The following is a 17719-nucleotide window of genomic DNA, read 5'->3' on the forward strand; positions in this document are numbered from 1 at the left end:
TATCATTAAACATACCTACATTTTTAACAGAAAGAAAATACAAATAATGAATTTTTAATCAAACAAAATACTCCAAAAACGTCAGATGACAATAAAATATTAAATGAAAAAACAAAAAATTAAAAGACTGATGAGCAAAAATGATTAAATTATTGAATAAAACGCTGTAAAATGAACTGTCAAGCTAAACAAAGAAACAAGAAAATTATAAAAAACTGGAAAAAAAATAATCGCGTGGCTTAAGTTCAAATCAACCACTGAATTTCAAGCTTCAAATTGCAGGAGAAAAACACACATATAAATTAGTCACTGTGGCTGTAATTTATGCTGTCGCCGAGGGCAACACTGATGAAAAGGGAAACAACATTGATGAAAAGAGAAACAACATTGATGAAAAGGGGAACAACACTGATGAAAAGGGGGAACAACACTGATGAAAAGAGAAACAACACTGACGAAAAGGGAAACAACATTGACGAAAAGGGAAACAACATTGATGAAAAGGAAACAACACCGATGAAAAGAGAAACATTGATGAGATGGGAAACAACATTGATGAAAAGGGGAACAACATTCATGAAAAGAGAAACAACATTGATGAAAAGGGGAACAACATTGATGAAAAGAGAAACAACAATGATGAAAAGGGGAACAACATTGATGAAAAGGGAAACAACATTGATGAAAAGGAAACAACACTGATGAAAAGAGAAACAACATTGATGAAAAGGGGAACAACACTGATGAAAAGAGAAACAACAGTGATGAAAAGGGGAACAACATTGATGAAAAGGGAAACAACATTGATGAAAAGGAAACAACACCGATGAAAAGAGAAACATTGATGAGATGGGAAACACTGATGAAAAGAGAAACAACATTGATGAAAAGGGGAACAACACTGATGAAAAGAGAAACAACAGTGATGAAAAGGGGAACAACATTGATGAAAAGAGAAACAACAGTGATGAAAAGGGGAACAACATTGATGAAAAGGGAAACAACCCAGATGAAAGTGAAATGAGACGAAAATAGTTGATTCGCAGGAACGCAGTTGGCCGGTTGGCGTAGGCGTTCCTGACACACTTCCGTTTCTTCGCAATATTCTACCAAAACTTGAGTGTCATCAACTAATTACAACTTTACCCCCGAACACAGTGCGAAGTCACGAACTAGAAAGGGAAAAAGATATTATAAGCAGATTAGGTGACTATTTCTTTCCCACTACTGCCAAACTTTAGAATTCTCATCCTTCTTCCGTTTTCCCAGACTATTTTTACACTCCACTTTCAAGAAACAATCCCTGCGTTTCCTACATGGTTAAGGACACTGTTTTTTCATGGCATTTCCTTCCCCGGAACACTCGCCTTTGTATAAGAAAAAACTGTCATTCTGTAACTGCCAAGGATATTAAAGTCCGAGCCTTTGTATAAGAAAAAACTGCCATTCTGTAACTGCCAAAGATATTATTAGTAAATTGTAACATTGATGAGGGCAAGATTATCTTCCATTGTTCAACATTTCCGAAGGTCTAACATTTGCAAAGATTAGCCATCCAACTGGATGAAGGACTGCCAAGGTGAAATTCCTTGAATATTCCACAGGTGGCTTCTGCAAAGCATTGGGCAACACCCAATTTTAAATGCTTGGCTAAGCTTAGGAATCAAGTGAATGACTGCAGTGAAATCAAGCCACACTGCATCAAAATATGAACTCTAAAACCAATAACATTAAACCTGATCAACTATTCAAATCAGCATTTCATCTAGCTTGTTTAAAACACGTCATTTTCCATCCAATCAAATGGCAGTATTTCCCTTGCATATATTTCATTATTTAACTGAAAGGCGTGACAGACCACAACAATAGCCAAGGGTTCTTTCCCTTCTAACTGTACTAAGCATTTTGCCCAGCGCTAACGAACTTCTCAACTTATCCCCCTCCTTTGAACTTTCTGAAACAGTGGCGCCTTTATTCTGTCTCATGCTCCTCTAAACTGCACCTACTCACATTTAGCAATCTCTCTTTGGGTAAGAAAAAAAAAATAGGCTTGAGCATGTGTTACACCCTAGTGCAAAATTGATAAGCATTTGAAACCACAGGCTACAAGGACCAAATCATACTTCAATGACTGTTAGGCATCTCATCCGTTAATTGCGAGTAAAATGCTAAAATACATTCTAGCATTTTAAAACGAATATTAGACAGGATCTAAGAGCAGACTGTGTTGATATCCTACAAAAATTTATATTATCAAAAACAAAGCTGAACAAGCGAGCAATGACTGAGACACACACATATACATTATATATATATATATATATATATATATATATATATATATATATATATATATATATATATATATATATATATATATATATACACACACACACACACACACACACACCATAACCACTGTAATGCCCAGCATAAAACGCGTGGTTCTGAGTGCAACGACCCCACCCACACAAGCCTCAAGTGAAAAATCAGACACGAAGCGAATAAGAAGAAGAAGAAGAAGCAAAAAGACCCCCAGAACATATGCATACCAACTGCGGCGCAACCACCACACATTTCTCATCCATCCGAGCTCCTCAAGAATTATTTATCCACATCGAAACAGGGGAAACAAATACCTAGGTCTCTCTCTTTCTCTCTCACTCACTCTCTCTCTCTCTCTTTCTCACCCCTCAACGGCGAAGTCTTGACGCCTCTCTCTCCCCCGTCCTTCCTAATTCCTGAACACTCAGGCGAAGGATTTGAAGCTGAGGTGGGACGTTTTCAAGGGCTCGCTGTCTGACACAAGTTTCGCGTTAAAGGGGAGTGATCCTTCCCCCGTCAAAGCCTTGCAGAGCGAAGTTCTGCATCGGCTGTGCAGTTTCTTGGCGAATAGTTTGGCCTGGCGGTCGTGGGAGGAGAGACGGTGCAAAAATATTACTTAATTCTATTTTTGGAATACGAGGGCGAGTGTTGCTGCTGACTGGATGCCCAGGGCAATGGCTGTTGAAGTATGAAGAATCTAGACAATATATTATGACTTTTTTTTACCTTATATATTACCGTTTTAATGTTCGAAGTAAGAAAAGTAACTAAAATAAACAACAACAACAGCCACTACAACGCAAATGCAGAAGGTATGATTATGGTTTTCTTGACCTTAGGAACAATACTAAAAAAAACAGGTTAAACTAGTTTTTGTGGGAGATAAGTCTAAACTACATGAGATATACGATAGTTAAATAGCTAAAATTATCTAAAGAACAATAAATCTAAAAAAGATAAACATTATCCTGAACACCAAAGAAAAAATGTTAAAATATAAAATTAAAAGCCACAAATATGACCGAAACATAAAGTCCTGCTGTTACCCTTCCGTTGAAGAAGAAGAAGAAGAAGAAGAAGAAGAAGAAGAAGAAGAAGAAGAAGAAAAGATTCAAGTAAATCTAAAATCCTTCGCGTGTGGCGCTAAAAATAGCTGTCAAATGCAAAGTCCTGCAATCTGACACTTTTCCTCGTTTGTATTTGATGCCACCTCAGAGCGAAATGGTCTGGGTGAAGGTTATATGACGCGGGCTTCGGGAGTTATTGTGCAACTCGGGAGGAAACTTCTCGTAATTCTTCTCAATAAAAGAAGCATAAGCTTACACCGGTTCCCATGCTGGTCGTGCGACACAGAATGAGTATCACAGCAGAAATATGAACGGAAAAGATAAATTTCCTCAACGACTTCACAAAGTGCTTATCTCAAGAGGAATATGAACGGAAAAGGCAGTTTCCTCAACGACTCGCTACTGAACTTTTCCTGTTTAATAGACATTAATTTTATTAATGGCTATTAATTTCTTACAGAACTTTTCCTGTTTACTGAACATTAATTTTAACTTGTTACAGAACTTTACTGTTTAATAGACATTTATTTTAACTTGTTACAGAACTTTACTGTTTAATAGACATTAATTTTAACGACTTGTCACAGAGCTTTTCCTGTTTAATAGACATTAATTTTAACAGCCTGTTACAGAACTTTTCCTGTTTAATAGACATTAATTTTAACCACTTATCACAGAACTTTTCCTGTTAAATAGAAAATTTTAACTTGCTACAGAACTTTTCCGGTTTAACAGACATTAATTTTAAATTGTTACAGAACTTTACTGTTTAATAGACATTAATTTTAACGACTTGTCACATAACTTTTCCTGTTTAACAGACATTGATTTTAGCAGCCTGTTACAGAACTTTTCCTGTTTAACAGACACTAATTTTAACCACTTATCACAGAGTTTTTCCTGTTTAATAGACATTAATTTTAACGACTTGTTAGAGAACTTTTCCTGTTTAATAGACATTAATTTTAACGACTTATCAGAGAATTTTCCTGTTTAATAGACATTAATTTTAACTTGTTACAGAACTTTTCCTGTTTAATACAGATTAATTTTAACGACTTATTACAGAATTTTTCCTGTTTAATAGACATTAATTTTAACGACTTTTCACAGAACTATCCCTGTTTAATAGACATTGATTTTAACGACTTGCCACAGAACTTTTCCTGTTTAATAGACATTAATTTTAACAACCTGTTACAGAACTTTTCCTGCTTAATGGGCATTAATTTTAACGACCTGTTACAGAACTTTTCCTGTTTAATAGACATTAATTTTAACGACCTGTTACACGTATAAGACATTAAAGCAAAAAAAAAAAAAAAAAAGCTTCAATTCTTGCAATGTAAATTACAATACAAAAGGATGGACCAAAACTACACACGGGCAACTGCCTTGTTTTGTCTTTTATTAAAGCCAGTGGCAGTCTCATTTGATTTTTATCCATCACAGACATTTACAGATAAAATGTAGAATATGTTATAAAACGTAACTTGTAAAATCTACGCATTCTGGTTTATTCAAAGCTGCAAATCTCTGAGAAGACATCGAAAATAACAAGACACAGAATTAGAAATTGTAATCAACAAGTGACACGAATAAACAAACACAAATAAAACAGACGTGAAAAAAATTATCATTAACTGGTAACCAAATAACGACCAACACTGACAAATTTTTGTTTAGATCCTGCTGCCTTTTGCTTGTATGTCGAATTTCTATTAAAGCTATGACCGAAGACCGCGCCACATGAAACAGTTTCCCCTCGCACAAAAAAATGGGAATACTGACGCTGAGAGAATTCCAAAATATGACAATTAGTATCGACTCTTACTTTTCCTACAGTTTTGCGGTGAAAAAAAAGTATATCTTAGTTTAACCACTGAGCTGATTAACAGCTCTCCTAGGGCTGGCCCGAAGGATTAGATTTATCTGGCTAAGAACCAACAGGTTGCCTAGCAAAGGGACCTACAACTTATTGTGGAATCCGAACCACATTATGACGTGAAATGCATTTCTATCACCAGAAATAAATTCCTCTAATTCTTTATTGCCCGGTAGGAGAATCGAACGCTGGGCCAACAGTGTGCTAGCCTAGAGCTCTACCTACCCCTCCAACGAAGAACTAATAAACACGGTATTATCTAACACGCTATCAAATAACTCTCCTTGGACTTATGCACTAGGAAGTGACTGGTTTGACTGCCGTATAATCTAAATGGGAGTAGCGCGTTTTAAATCGCCAGCTTAAACCTCACGATTTGTAACTGGGTATCCAACGCCAGGGAACAATGTTTACCAAACACTTCCTCACCAACAAGCGAATAAAAGTAAACGGTGGCCAAACCATTTACGTACTCCTCTTACATCACTCTGGAGGCGCCTTGCTGCAAAGTGGCCATTACATGAGCAAAGGTTTAAGACGAAGGGTTTAACTTTAAACAACAGCGACAGGCATTTGTTTGTTTGCTGTGGATAAACCTGGCCTTACGCCAATTCAGCCTTTTGTTCCTTCAGTGGTCTAAAAAAAAAATTGCAGGCAATGAGCATACAGACATTGAAAAAAAAATCAACACCAACGTCTGTCAAGAAATCAAATACAATGGTTCAACTAAAAAAAAACAAAACACACAAAAAAAAAGGGGACGCCTGCACGATGGCACGATTCGTTTTAGTCTCACGTTTTGAGAAGAAAACAAACTTTCGTTCAGTGATCCCTGTGACCCACAGGAGCTCTGAAGTATCATGATTGCCCCTATTTTTTGTTAAGGTTGTTATTTGCTACAAAGGCCTAGTTCCTCCTATAACACTTACAACATTGATTTTAAGACCTTAATACAAAATAATGCGGGATACTGATCACACAAAGTGCATACAAGTCAAGAGGCTCAAGTTCGAGGGATAAAAGCTTCATACTGGGTATTTTACTACTGTTTAGATCACCTTCTTTTTATCAATCGGACAAACGAACTTTGTATTTATGATTAAATACACGTGGGGAACTATAAGTACTTGCCCCCGGGCTACCCCGCTTTCATCTAATCCAAAGCCTGTAATAGGCTCAATAACTGATCACTATTTTCCCTAAGTGACGAAACATGAACTTGACTGCCTAGAACTAACAAATTATCATATACATACATACACAATATATAATATATGCATACACAATATATATACAGTAATATATATAAAAGAAATTTATAATAAAAATATATATATATAAATTTATAATAAAATATATATAATATAAATTTATAATAAAATATATAATACAAAATTATAATAAAAATATATATGTGTGCAGCGTTCCTTCCAACGGTTCTACTTCGCGTACAATGAGATGTTCAAATCTGCTATGTGAAAAGAATAAATCAAGGTCTCCATGTATTCGACAATTTTGGAATAATGGCTGACTGATTGTACGTATGCTACTGCTTTGTAAAATGTGGTGTAAATTGAAAGTAATTTCAATAAGGAATCTGAAAGCTGTAATAACACATACACTAAGCTATACATAAATAATATTAATTCTCAGGTGTAAGCATAAATATAGGAATCTAATAAGCAAGCTACTGAAAGATATAATCTTTCCTAACTTTCCTCGCAGTGAAAGAAACACGAATATCAGATGTCGCAAGCCTTCAGGTAATTAACGTATACAGTAATAAAAAAAAACACTACAGATGAATTAAAACCCGGCACTAAGAAATTAAGGATCTCTTAAATAATGCAATTTTTCCCAAATGTTTGGAAAAGAACGGTGATAACATCACACAGTCATCAACACTTCACATCTCAATAACCTTGGAGCCTTATGAACTAATAATATGCACCCCGAAATTCACGCATATTTAGCACAATATGCCTAAACTAAATTTCTTAGTTCCAGCACCGCCTCATTTTAAATAACCTGCATCTAGTCTATTTTCTAACATTCTAAAAATGCGCTGATAATTATGGAATATGTCAGCGACACTGGAATCACTTTGTAGCAGTCTAGGATCTGACATTGCACTACAGTACAAATCAATGAACACGCCTACAACAAGAGTAAAATCCATAAATATAAAATAAATAATTGGCCGACAACCAGTTGATAACTAAATAGCTATGGAATATACTGGTACATGCGCACTGCTGTTTAACGTAGTCTTCAAATTTAATAATGAACATATCATTACATTACAATATATAAACAACAATGGCAAGATAAAAAAAAAAAAATCTCGTACTACCTGTTGTCATCAGGCAGAGCGCCAAAATGAAACTAAGTAACTGAACCGTTATTTGGACAAGTCAACAACTCCCCATTATGTAACTGCCCACTGTTGCGATACACGCGGCATATATCCACACATTTCAAACGCGTAACTTGTCCACTTTGAATAATGTTTCGTTCCTCTCATATGCTATATTTCACACTTCTGTTTAATTTTATAGACTGAAAACTTTGGTGTAGAAAATAAGAGACAATTTGCACAATGAGATTAACCACGTAAGTACTTACCCAAGGGAGAATCGCATAGTAAACAAACTGCTGCTAATGCGCCTGCAGATGCCCCCGAAATCTTGTTCACTAACAGATTAGGGGCGTATTTCTTCAAACAGGCAGCTACGCCTACGTGGTAGATTCCTAAAAACCCGCATCCCGCAAAAGAAAAGTTCATCTTAGTTATGTTTCTTCGTGTACTATGACAAGAACAGATTCAAAAGTGAAGAGCACCGCAGCGGTAAAACTAGAGACTTGTGGAACCCACGTCCTTTCGCAGAGGCGCTCAAACGCTTACTGACAGCACAGGTTTGTTTTGGCGAGACAGCTGACTAAGCCAAGACTGTGACGTCATATTCTCCCGCTCCACCCATTGGGCAACACACAGTGACGTTTAACGAGAACTACTCTGATTGGAAGAGACGCTATGAATGCCGCTTCTTTCAGAATTAATCCGTTACTTCAATTCGGATTATTGTAAAAACGGCCTTTGTTAGTTTATAAGTTATAGAAACACTCGCAGATTTTGCAGATAACCAGTCATACACATTACAGCACAGTTGCAGCCTGGAAATAATTTGTGCCTTTAGAAAAACCGCGACATTGACCTTGAAATATCTGCGGAGAAGGCAGCGTGCTATCAACTTTGTTTACCAAATTCGTTCCTCCGCGCCAAACATCTTTTGCATACTTTGTGTTTCCAGGATACGTACTTCATAGCTGTTTCCTTCCTCATTTTTATTTAAATGTCTTTTTGTTAGCAAACGAACGAGATGGTGTAAATTCTACATTGTTATTTTTAGTCGCTTTTAGCCATTCATTTTAGATTTTATTTCCTATCGATAAACAGGACAGCGAAATATTTCGCTGCAAGTTCAGCAGACGAAAATCGATGCAACGACAAAATAACCAGCGACTGTTTTTGCCCAATAAAATATTGAACGATATAATTTTACGTATGAACACCTGTTGATTAAGAGGGGGCGTTACTGGTTATCATGTAAAACGTGTAACAATAAAACTATGAATTCATTACACAACTAAAAGAACAGACTCTGCTATCATATTTTTTTTTTTTTTAATCAGTTCCGAACATTTCGGCTAATCAAGAAAAAGTAGTTTGTGAACATCCACGTGACCTGAACCAAAGAAAGTAAAGTGAAACGTCATGGTATGCGATTATCAGCCACGCTGTTCGTTTTCAAATTAAAGCTTTATGAAGGCTTAATAACAAGGGAGTCTTTCTGCTTGGCACTGACATAAAAAATAATATCTGATTTACTCTCTCTCTCTCTCTCTCTCTCTCTCTCTCTCTCTCTCTCCAGCACACACACACACAAGGCAATTAATCATATCCTTTATTGCATATATAATAATTAACATGAACTCACACTACTAAGTGCTGCATAATCAGCATAAAATTCGGTAAAATGAAAAAAAATTAAAACCACTTTTATAATCACGAATATATAAATCAAAGACGCTTACATACAAAGAAACGATACTGACGAATCAATGACAAAGAGCTAGACAGCTTTTAATCGGCTCAAAAATAAAAATTTGATTCTGAAACAAAGAAAATGGTCACGCGCCTGGGAACACAGAGACACGAAGCCTACGGAACTCTGAAGTTGGGCGATGAGTAGAAAAGTAGATTATATTTACTGGTTGTCTACGTACAGGAAGTTTTACATCCTACCTCAAATCTCTTGTCAGTTAATGTATTACATTTTCGGACATCAACAAGAAGGAGATAAATAGAATAAGCATTAAAAATTGTTTGTGCGTGAAGTTACAAGCTTTGAATTCTAGTCGAAACTTAGAAATGACGAAATCATTTCTAAGTTTCGACGTAGGAATGATTTCATCATGCGGACACCCGGAATCCGCTGACTGAACAATAATAGACATTACTTGGGTTTCAGTAAACCCATGAAAATTCTGGTATCTCTCTCCCCCCTCTCTCTCTCTCTCTCTCTCTCTCACGAAACCGCACAATACACACGGAAGGGGTAAGGAATGGGAATTCTTGTAAAAAACGTTCTCTCTCTCATACTGAAGGGGTAAGGAAAGAAACTTAACTGTTACAAATAACTGGATAAATAATTGGATATTGCTGTAACAGCCTGATATGTGAAGTTATGAATTAATTTGAAGAAGTTGCCTTTGATTTAAAAAAAAAAGGGGGGCGGGTCTTTAACCGATACCCGTTTTAAGAAAGACTTTGATCAAAAGAAAAAAACAGGAGCCAACACAAAATTTTGGGTGGAACGTATAGCCTTCTTGTCGTCAACGCAAAGGGCGGCTGTGGAGCCCCCCCCCCCCCGCCCCTGCCTCTCCGGCCTGCCAATATTTAATGGAAATGTTCCATACGGAGCCAGATAAGACACAAAGAAAGCCCAGATAAGAGGCAAAGAGAGTCAAATGCCTGATGCATCTTCCATTCATGCGACACCGAATCGATAAGCTTTACAAAGTGTATTATCTTGTTCAGACATCACGTGATGTTTCTGAACAGAAAATGGTTATCGGGGAATTGACTCTGGGTGTCGTAAGAAATCGTGTGGAAGTCTGACGAAATCCTACAGACCAAATTGGGAATTTTAGTTAATGCCACAAAATATGATTTGGTGAACTTTCGATGTCAATTTGACTTCATTACTACGATTGTCTCAAAAGATTCTAAAGAAGGAATGGAAGACGTTTAAAAGATAAAAGAATATTTAGGGGCACCTTCTGAACCTGGGGATACCCCGTATATGGAAGTCTGATGAAATCCTACGTCCAAATTGGGAATTTTAGTTAATGCCTCAAGCTGAAACTCAATGATCTTTCCATGTCAATTTGACTTAACTAAAACAAGAGCCTTTAGAGATTCTAAAGAAAAAAAATGGAAGAATTTTAAAAGAGAAAAGAATATTTATGGCCACCCTCTGAGCCTGGGGATACTACAGAAATGGATACATCAAATAAAATATATATAAAATGACGAATCAAATGAATATCAAAAGTTCTGGAGGAGAATTAAAGACTCATAAAAGCTTAGTTTTCTAGATAAAAAAGATTCTTTAGAGTCTACAGTGACATATAATTTATAATTTCACATCGAACTTTACGACAGTTTGCTATTTCTAATTGCAAATATCCAGTAAATAATAAAACAAGCCACTCATTTGATCTGATTTGCTTTACTAATCACTTAATCTTCATGCTATCACTCGTGGCAGCCGCGTATCTACAAACTCTGGGACGTGACCTTATAACCAATATTCTCGAACCCTGGGTTTATGTGTCATGGCCTCACACATAACCTTAAATAAAATAAAAACTACCGAGGCTAGAGGGCTGCAATTTGGTACGTTTGATGGCTGGAGGGTGGATGATCACCATACCAATTTGCAGCCCGCCAGCCTCAGTAGTTTCTGTTGGGGAAGGAGAATGTGGGTTTAGGGAGCTCTGTGGACTGTTCGTTATTAAATGGCTGCTTTAGAAGTTGCATAATAGCAAAGTTGTAAGTTGTATACACGGACTTGGAAGAAAGCTTAAGGTCAGACCTGATAGTGACGCAGTATGGAAAGTATTGAACACGTATGGTACAGAAAATAATTTGCTAACAGTGAAGCGCGTGCTAGAATACGTAGAAAGGAGAGTGAACGGTTTGGCATTAAAATGGGTCTAAGACAAGGATACTATGCGCTTGTTAAAGGTCTCAATTAAGCTCATTTTTAAATAATAACTTGTTTATTTATCTAAGAAGGTAATTGCATTCTGGCTTGCTTTACTCCTGTCCTTCCTTTTCCAAACGAGACTTTCCATTCGGCGGTAACTTGCTTTGCAAGTTGAATGGCCTCTCTGGCCTGTTCCAGGAAGAATTCAAGCTCCTTAAGGAGTATATTAAGACGAATAATAATCCTTCGTGACAAGAGGGAGCTTGTAGAATGAACCCTAATATGGTTAATATGTTGCGTTTAATTCATCAACATACTTGCATGAATTTATTTCTCTCTCACTCTCTTAAATACACACACACACACACACACACACACACACACACACACACACATATATATATATATATATATATATATATATATATATATATATATATATATATATTATACACACACACACATATATATTGAAATAATCAACACACAATCACGTGTGGAACAGAAATAAATTTCTGACTCACATCAGGATCGAACCCAGGTCTTTCAATTGAAAGGCAAGGGCGCTGCCCACTAGGCCAGGCCTTTCAATTGAAAGACCTGGGTTCGATCCTGATGAGTCAGGTACATATATATATATATGTATATATATATATTTATATATATATATATATATATATATATATATATATATATATATATATATATATATATATATATATATATATATATATATAAGAGAGAGAGAGAGAGAGAGAGAGAGAGACAGAAACATTCAAGGGGGTCACCCAAGTAATAGTAATGTATGAGTTCTACAGTTTTCTATGTTCACATTTTTTACACTTGCTTATACTCCCAATTACTCATTTTCCGTAAACGTGGCAGGAAACGGATTCAGTTGGAGATGAATATTTAGAAATGATAGTTCATGCTGAATTACTTGAAATTAACCCTTGCGGAATATATGTGTTTACAACACACACACACACACATATATATACATATATATATATATTTTTTTTTTAATCGAAAGAGTTAATTTCAAGTAATTCAGCATGAATTACCATTTCCTAAATATTCATCTTCAACTGAATTCGTTTCCTTCCACGTTTACAGAAAATGAATTACCGGGAGACTAAGCGAGTGTAAAAAAATGTCAAAAAACGCAGACTGTAGAAGTCATACATTATTACCTGGGTGATCCCCATAGCTACCTCATTTTGTCATTCAAAACGTTACGTTATAATGCACCAAGCTAATAATTTACATTTCCATACTGGATAAACTAATGTTCACCACACAACCAGCTTCATAACCAGATGCTCTTACAGCCTTGCTTTTCTGATTATTTTCTAATTCCAGCTTTCCCCTCTGACACGAATTATTCCAAACTAATTCACTTGTGAGTCTACTTCTCACAATCTGCTCTAAGAAGTGTATCCCCAACAAACATCATCGTTTCCTTCGTCCAATAACATCCGGCGTTTCCTTCTGCCAATAACATCCGTATCTCTTATCCAAATTCAAACTTACACCGTTTGATCTTCCCCTAATTTCTCTCAACACTCAATCCAAGACGATAAACAACCATTATGGACATAACAACTTTATCTGAGGCCTCCTTCCATACTCAACTAACCTCTCTGATTTGTACACAATGACATGCGCTCCACCTCCATGATAGAATAGAAGAGAATATAGAATTTAGGCCAAAGGCCAAGCGCTGGGACCTATGAGATCATTCAGCGCTGAAACGGAAATTGACAGTGAAAAGGTCTGAGAGGTGTAACAGGAGGAAAGCCTCGCAGTTGCACTATGAATCAATTGTTAGGAGAGGGTGGATAGCAAGATGGAAGAAAGAGAATATGAAAGGAGGTACAGTAAAAGGAATGAAAGGGGTTGCAGCTGGTCCCGAAGGAACGTTGCAAAGAACCTTTAGTAATGCCTACAGTGTACCACATAAGGTGCACTGACGGCACTAACCCCTTAAGGGTTCCACTTCCATCATGGATGCTTCCAAATGCTCTCAGCAGAATAGAGTAAAATTTCCAATGGCTAATTTCGGCATGCAGCGAAGTAAAATCCGCCTTGTGCTTTTTCAGGAAATATAAAGAGCGTTTATAACTGGCAAAACTCTTAATTAAACTTATCTCTTAAATGTTTTTCTAACACGAACTTCGTTCCATAAATCACTCCGCATATATTATGCAACATTATATTTCACGATGCTTACTCTCTGCTCAATGATTTTTCCTTTACAAAAAAGCATTTCTAATCTACTGATGTACACATAACTAAAGTTTCTTCTGACGAAATATGAGTTATCTTTATCTTACTTGCACTCTTGAGCTTCCGGGATACGAAATCACCCCCTTTCCAGTACTTTTCCACGCCATCTGTTCAGCAATTTCTAAGTCTTCCCCATCTCCTTCCTACTAATACTTCCGAATTATAAATATCTCACCATCCCACCGACTTCCATTCTTTCTACATGACCGAACCGTCGCAAAATACTGACACGCCCTTTCACGTGTCCTAACCATTTTTGTAACTTTTTATGCTAATCTCTATATATCTAACACTTTCCGTTCTTCTTACATCACTTATAATACACAAACAAATGATCTTAATAGCTCCAACCTTCCTTCTTTCATTTACATCAAACTTCCAGTCTTCAGTTTCATAATACTTTGCTCAAAAAAGTTTTCATACATTCCAGACTTGGCTTCCTTTGACACTCCAGTTCTCTTTGAATCCTGGCCAGTGCAGGAACACTTTATCAGTTATAATTTCCTTCGGGCGTAAGATATTCTCAAGGTGTAGTGAATTTGATATTAAACGATTTTTGTACGTATGTCCACTATATATATATATATATATATATATATATATATATATATATATATATATATATATATATACATATACATGCAAAAGAAATATATTTAAATATACCCACATCTTAAACGTGGTAAGATTTAAAAACCCGTTCTGCACTCATGCTGTTACTAAAAAATACCTCGAATTATAAAAATATATATATATATATAATATATATTATATATTATATATATTATATATAATATATATACACACACATGCAAAAGAAATATATTTAAATATACCCGCATCTTAAACGTGGTAAGATTTAAAGACAAAAAAAAAAATCCAGTTCTACAATCACGCTATTATTGGAAAAAATACACTCGAATTATATATATATATATATATATATATATATATATATATATATATATATATATATATATATATATATATATATATATATATATAAAAAACTGAGATTAGACTAATCCTACACACCTAAACTACGATAATCTTGACAACAAGAAAACATACTTAATTCGCCAACTCGGCAAAAGCTGTGATGATTAATTGTCACGCTTATGTATCGCACGCTTATCTGTCCCTGACGGAATGAATCATACAATCTACAAAATGGATCTTGTCTGTAATGCTCCTTCGGGGACCTGCCCTCTGTCGCAATGCCTGTCAGGGGGATTGCGGAACATTCGTCAGATTGACCTTTAATGGCGACTGGGGGATGAATCTTTCCATTTGACGTTCTGCCATCGTTGTTTATTTACAGCTCCTTCGATGCTTCGTTTGAGTGATTGTTCAGAAGATCAATATGTTAAAAACAAAACAAACAATTCTTCATTTGTTCTTTTGATCAGTTTTGCGTGATTTTATCTCGTTGAAGTTTTATTTAAAATTTTTTTGCAAAAGAATAATAATAATAATAATAATAATAATAATAATAATAATAATAATAATAATAATAATTATAATAATAATACCACATGCTACAGTATCTAATGAATTCATGCCATTCTTCTGATGACAAGAGAAAACCATTTCTATATTTTAATAATAATAATAATAATAATAATAATAATAATAATAATAATAATAATAATAATAATAATAATAACAAATGCTACAGTATCTAATGAATTCAGGCCATTCTTCTGATAAAACGAGAAAACCATTTCCATATCTTAATAATAATAATAATAATAATAATAATAATAATAATAATAATAATAATAATAATAATAATAATAATAATACCACATGCTACAGTATCTAATGAATTCAGGCCATTCTTCTGATGACAAGAGAAAACCATTTCTATATTTTAATAATAATAATAATAATAATAATAATAATAATAATAATAATAATAATAATAATAAATGCTACAGTATCTAATGAATTCAGGCCATTCTTCTGATAAAACGAGAAAACCATTTCCATATCTTAATAATAATAATAATAATAATAATAATAATAATAATAATAATAATAATAATAATAATAATAATAATAATAATAATAATACACATGCTACAGTATCTAATGAATTCAGGCCATTCTTCTGATGACAAGAGAAAACCATTTCTATATTTTAATAATAATAATAATAATAATAATAATAATAATAATAATAATAATAATAATAATAATAACAAATGCTACAGTATCTAATGAATTCAGGCCATTCTTCTGATAAAACGAGAAAACCATTTCCATATCTTAATAATAATAATAATTATAATAATAATAATAATAATAATAATAATAATAATAATAATAATAATAATAATAATACCACATGCTACAGTATCTAATGAATTCAGGCCATTCTTCTGATGACAAGAGAAAACCATTTCTATATTTTAATAATAATAATAATAATAATAATAATAATAATAATAATAATAATAATAATAATACCACATGCTACAGTATCTAATGAATTCAGGCCATTCTTCTGATGACAAGAGAAAACCATTTCTATATTTTAATAATAATAATAATAATAATAATAATAATAATAATAATAATAATAATAATAATACCACATGCTACAGTATCTAATGAATTCAGGCCATTCTTCTGATAACACGTGAAAACCATTTCCATATTTTAATCACGACTTCTTGGGTTTCCTTGTGGTCGTGACTTTATTCTCATCATAAAAATGTTAGCTCACCCGGGAAAGTTTCATATCTGCTATCTTATCACTGGCAATAAAAAAATCACTCAGGTTCGATATTCAGATATTTCACCAACAGAGTGCATTGGCTGGCTTAACCAAGAAATTATTTGCCAATATATACAGTATAGTACTGTACACATAATATATGTATATATATATATATATATATATATATATATATATATATATATATATATATATATATATAGAAACACACACACATATACAGTATATATATATATATATATATATATATATATATATATATATATATATATATATATATATATATATATATATATAGAGAGAGAGAGAGAGAGAGAGAGAGAGAGAGAGAGAGAGAGAGAGAGAGAGATAATTATGTATACAGTCTATATATTTCCCTTTTATTTCCTCTATCACGACTTCAAAAATTCATTTAACAAAACTTTCTGGAAGTTAAACAATTTAACAGATTAACTTGGAAAATTACGTATCTTCAGTGTTCCCATTTTCTACGGTGTGGGCCGCAAAGATTTTATTTTTTTTTTTTACTGAATCTGATCGTCTCGATCATCACCATCCGTCATTCATACATAAAACAAAAATCGTATATATGTAAAAAGCCACAATAATGTATATGACGACTGCATTTTTCAAAATACAAAAAAAGTCATTTAACTGGGAGATACATTACTGCACAGTCCTATGCGTTCGCTTACTTCAAAGACAAAAGAAAATCGGTGAACGTTTTCTCACAGATTCACGATTAATGCAGACTGTTCGTTTGTTCTTGAGGTATCCTTCTTAAACACACAAACACACACACACACACAGCAACAGAGAGATCAAAGTGCAAACATAACCTGCTCCAACTTGAGGAACTCAATCAGTTGATAATTTCAACCTCATTGCTGGAGACGACAAAACAAAATAGACAGAAATAAACAAAAAGGGCACCAATGGAGACTTTCGCTCCAGCAACGACACACCTACTCCTCGCAACTCGGGTGATAAAGGCATCCTGAAGTCAGGCAGACAGGATGCCCCAAATTTAGAGATGATGGGAAAAAGAGGCCCTAGTGCTTGTCTTTTGGACACCTACTTTGCAGCAATGACACGGGTGTATGAAGAGGACAATCCATGTCTGTTAAATGTCGCT

General features: G+C 34.5%; 1 protein-coding gene across 2 annotated transcripts in view; it reads right to left on the reverse strand.

The window, feature by feature from the left end:
- Positions 1-8186, reverse strand: part of LOC136846664 (1-acylglycerol-3-phosphate O-acyltransferase Pnpla3-like) — a 78627-nt gene extending 70441 nt beyond the window's left edge. The window contains exon 1 of one of the 2 annotated variants that reach the window (XM_067117660.1): positions 7903-8186. In XM_067117660.1, coding sequence (XP_066973761.1) covers positions 7903-8062 — 160 coding nt within the window. In that variant the 5' untranslated portion in view covers positions 8063-8186. The remainder of the gene's footprint in view (positions 1-7902) is intronic. The other variant, XM_067117662.1, reaches the window with a different exon arrangement.
- Positions 8187-17719: the final 9533 nt, after the last annotated feature.

This window comes from Macrobrachium rosenbergii, chromosome 15, assembly GCF_040412425.1.
Source record: "Macrobrachium rosenbergii isolate ZJJX-2024 chromosome 15, ASM4041242v1, whole genome shotgun sequence".
Taxonomy (NCBI): domain Eukaryota; kingdom Metazoa; phylum Arthropoda; class Malacostraca; order Decapoda; family Palaemonidae; genus Macrobrachium; species Macrobrachium rosenbergii.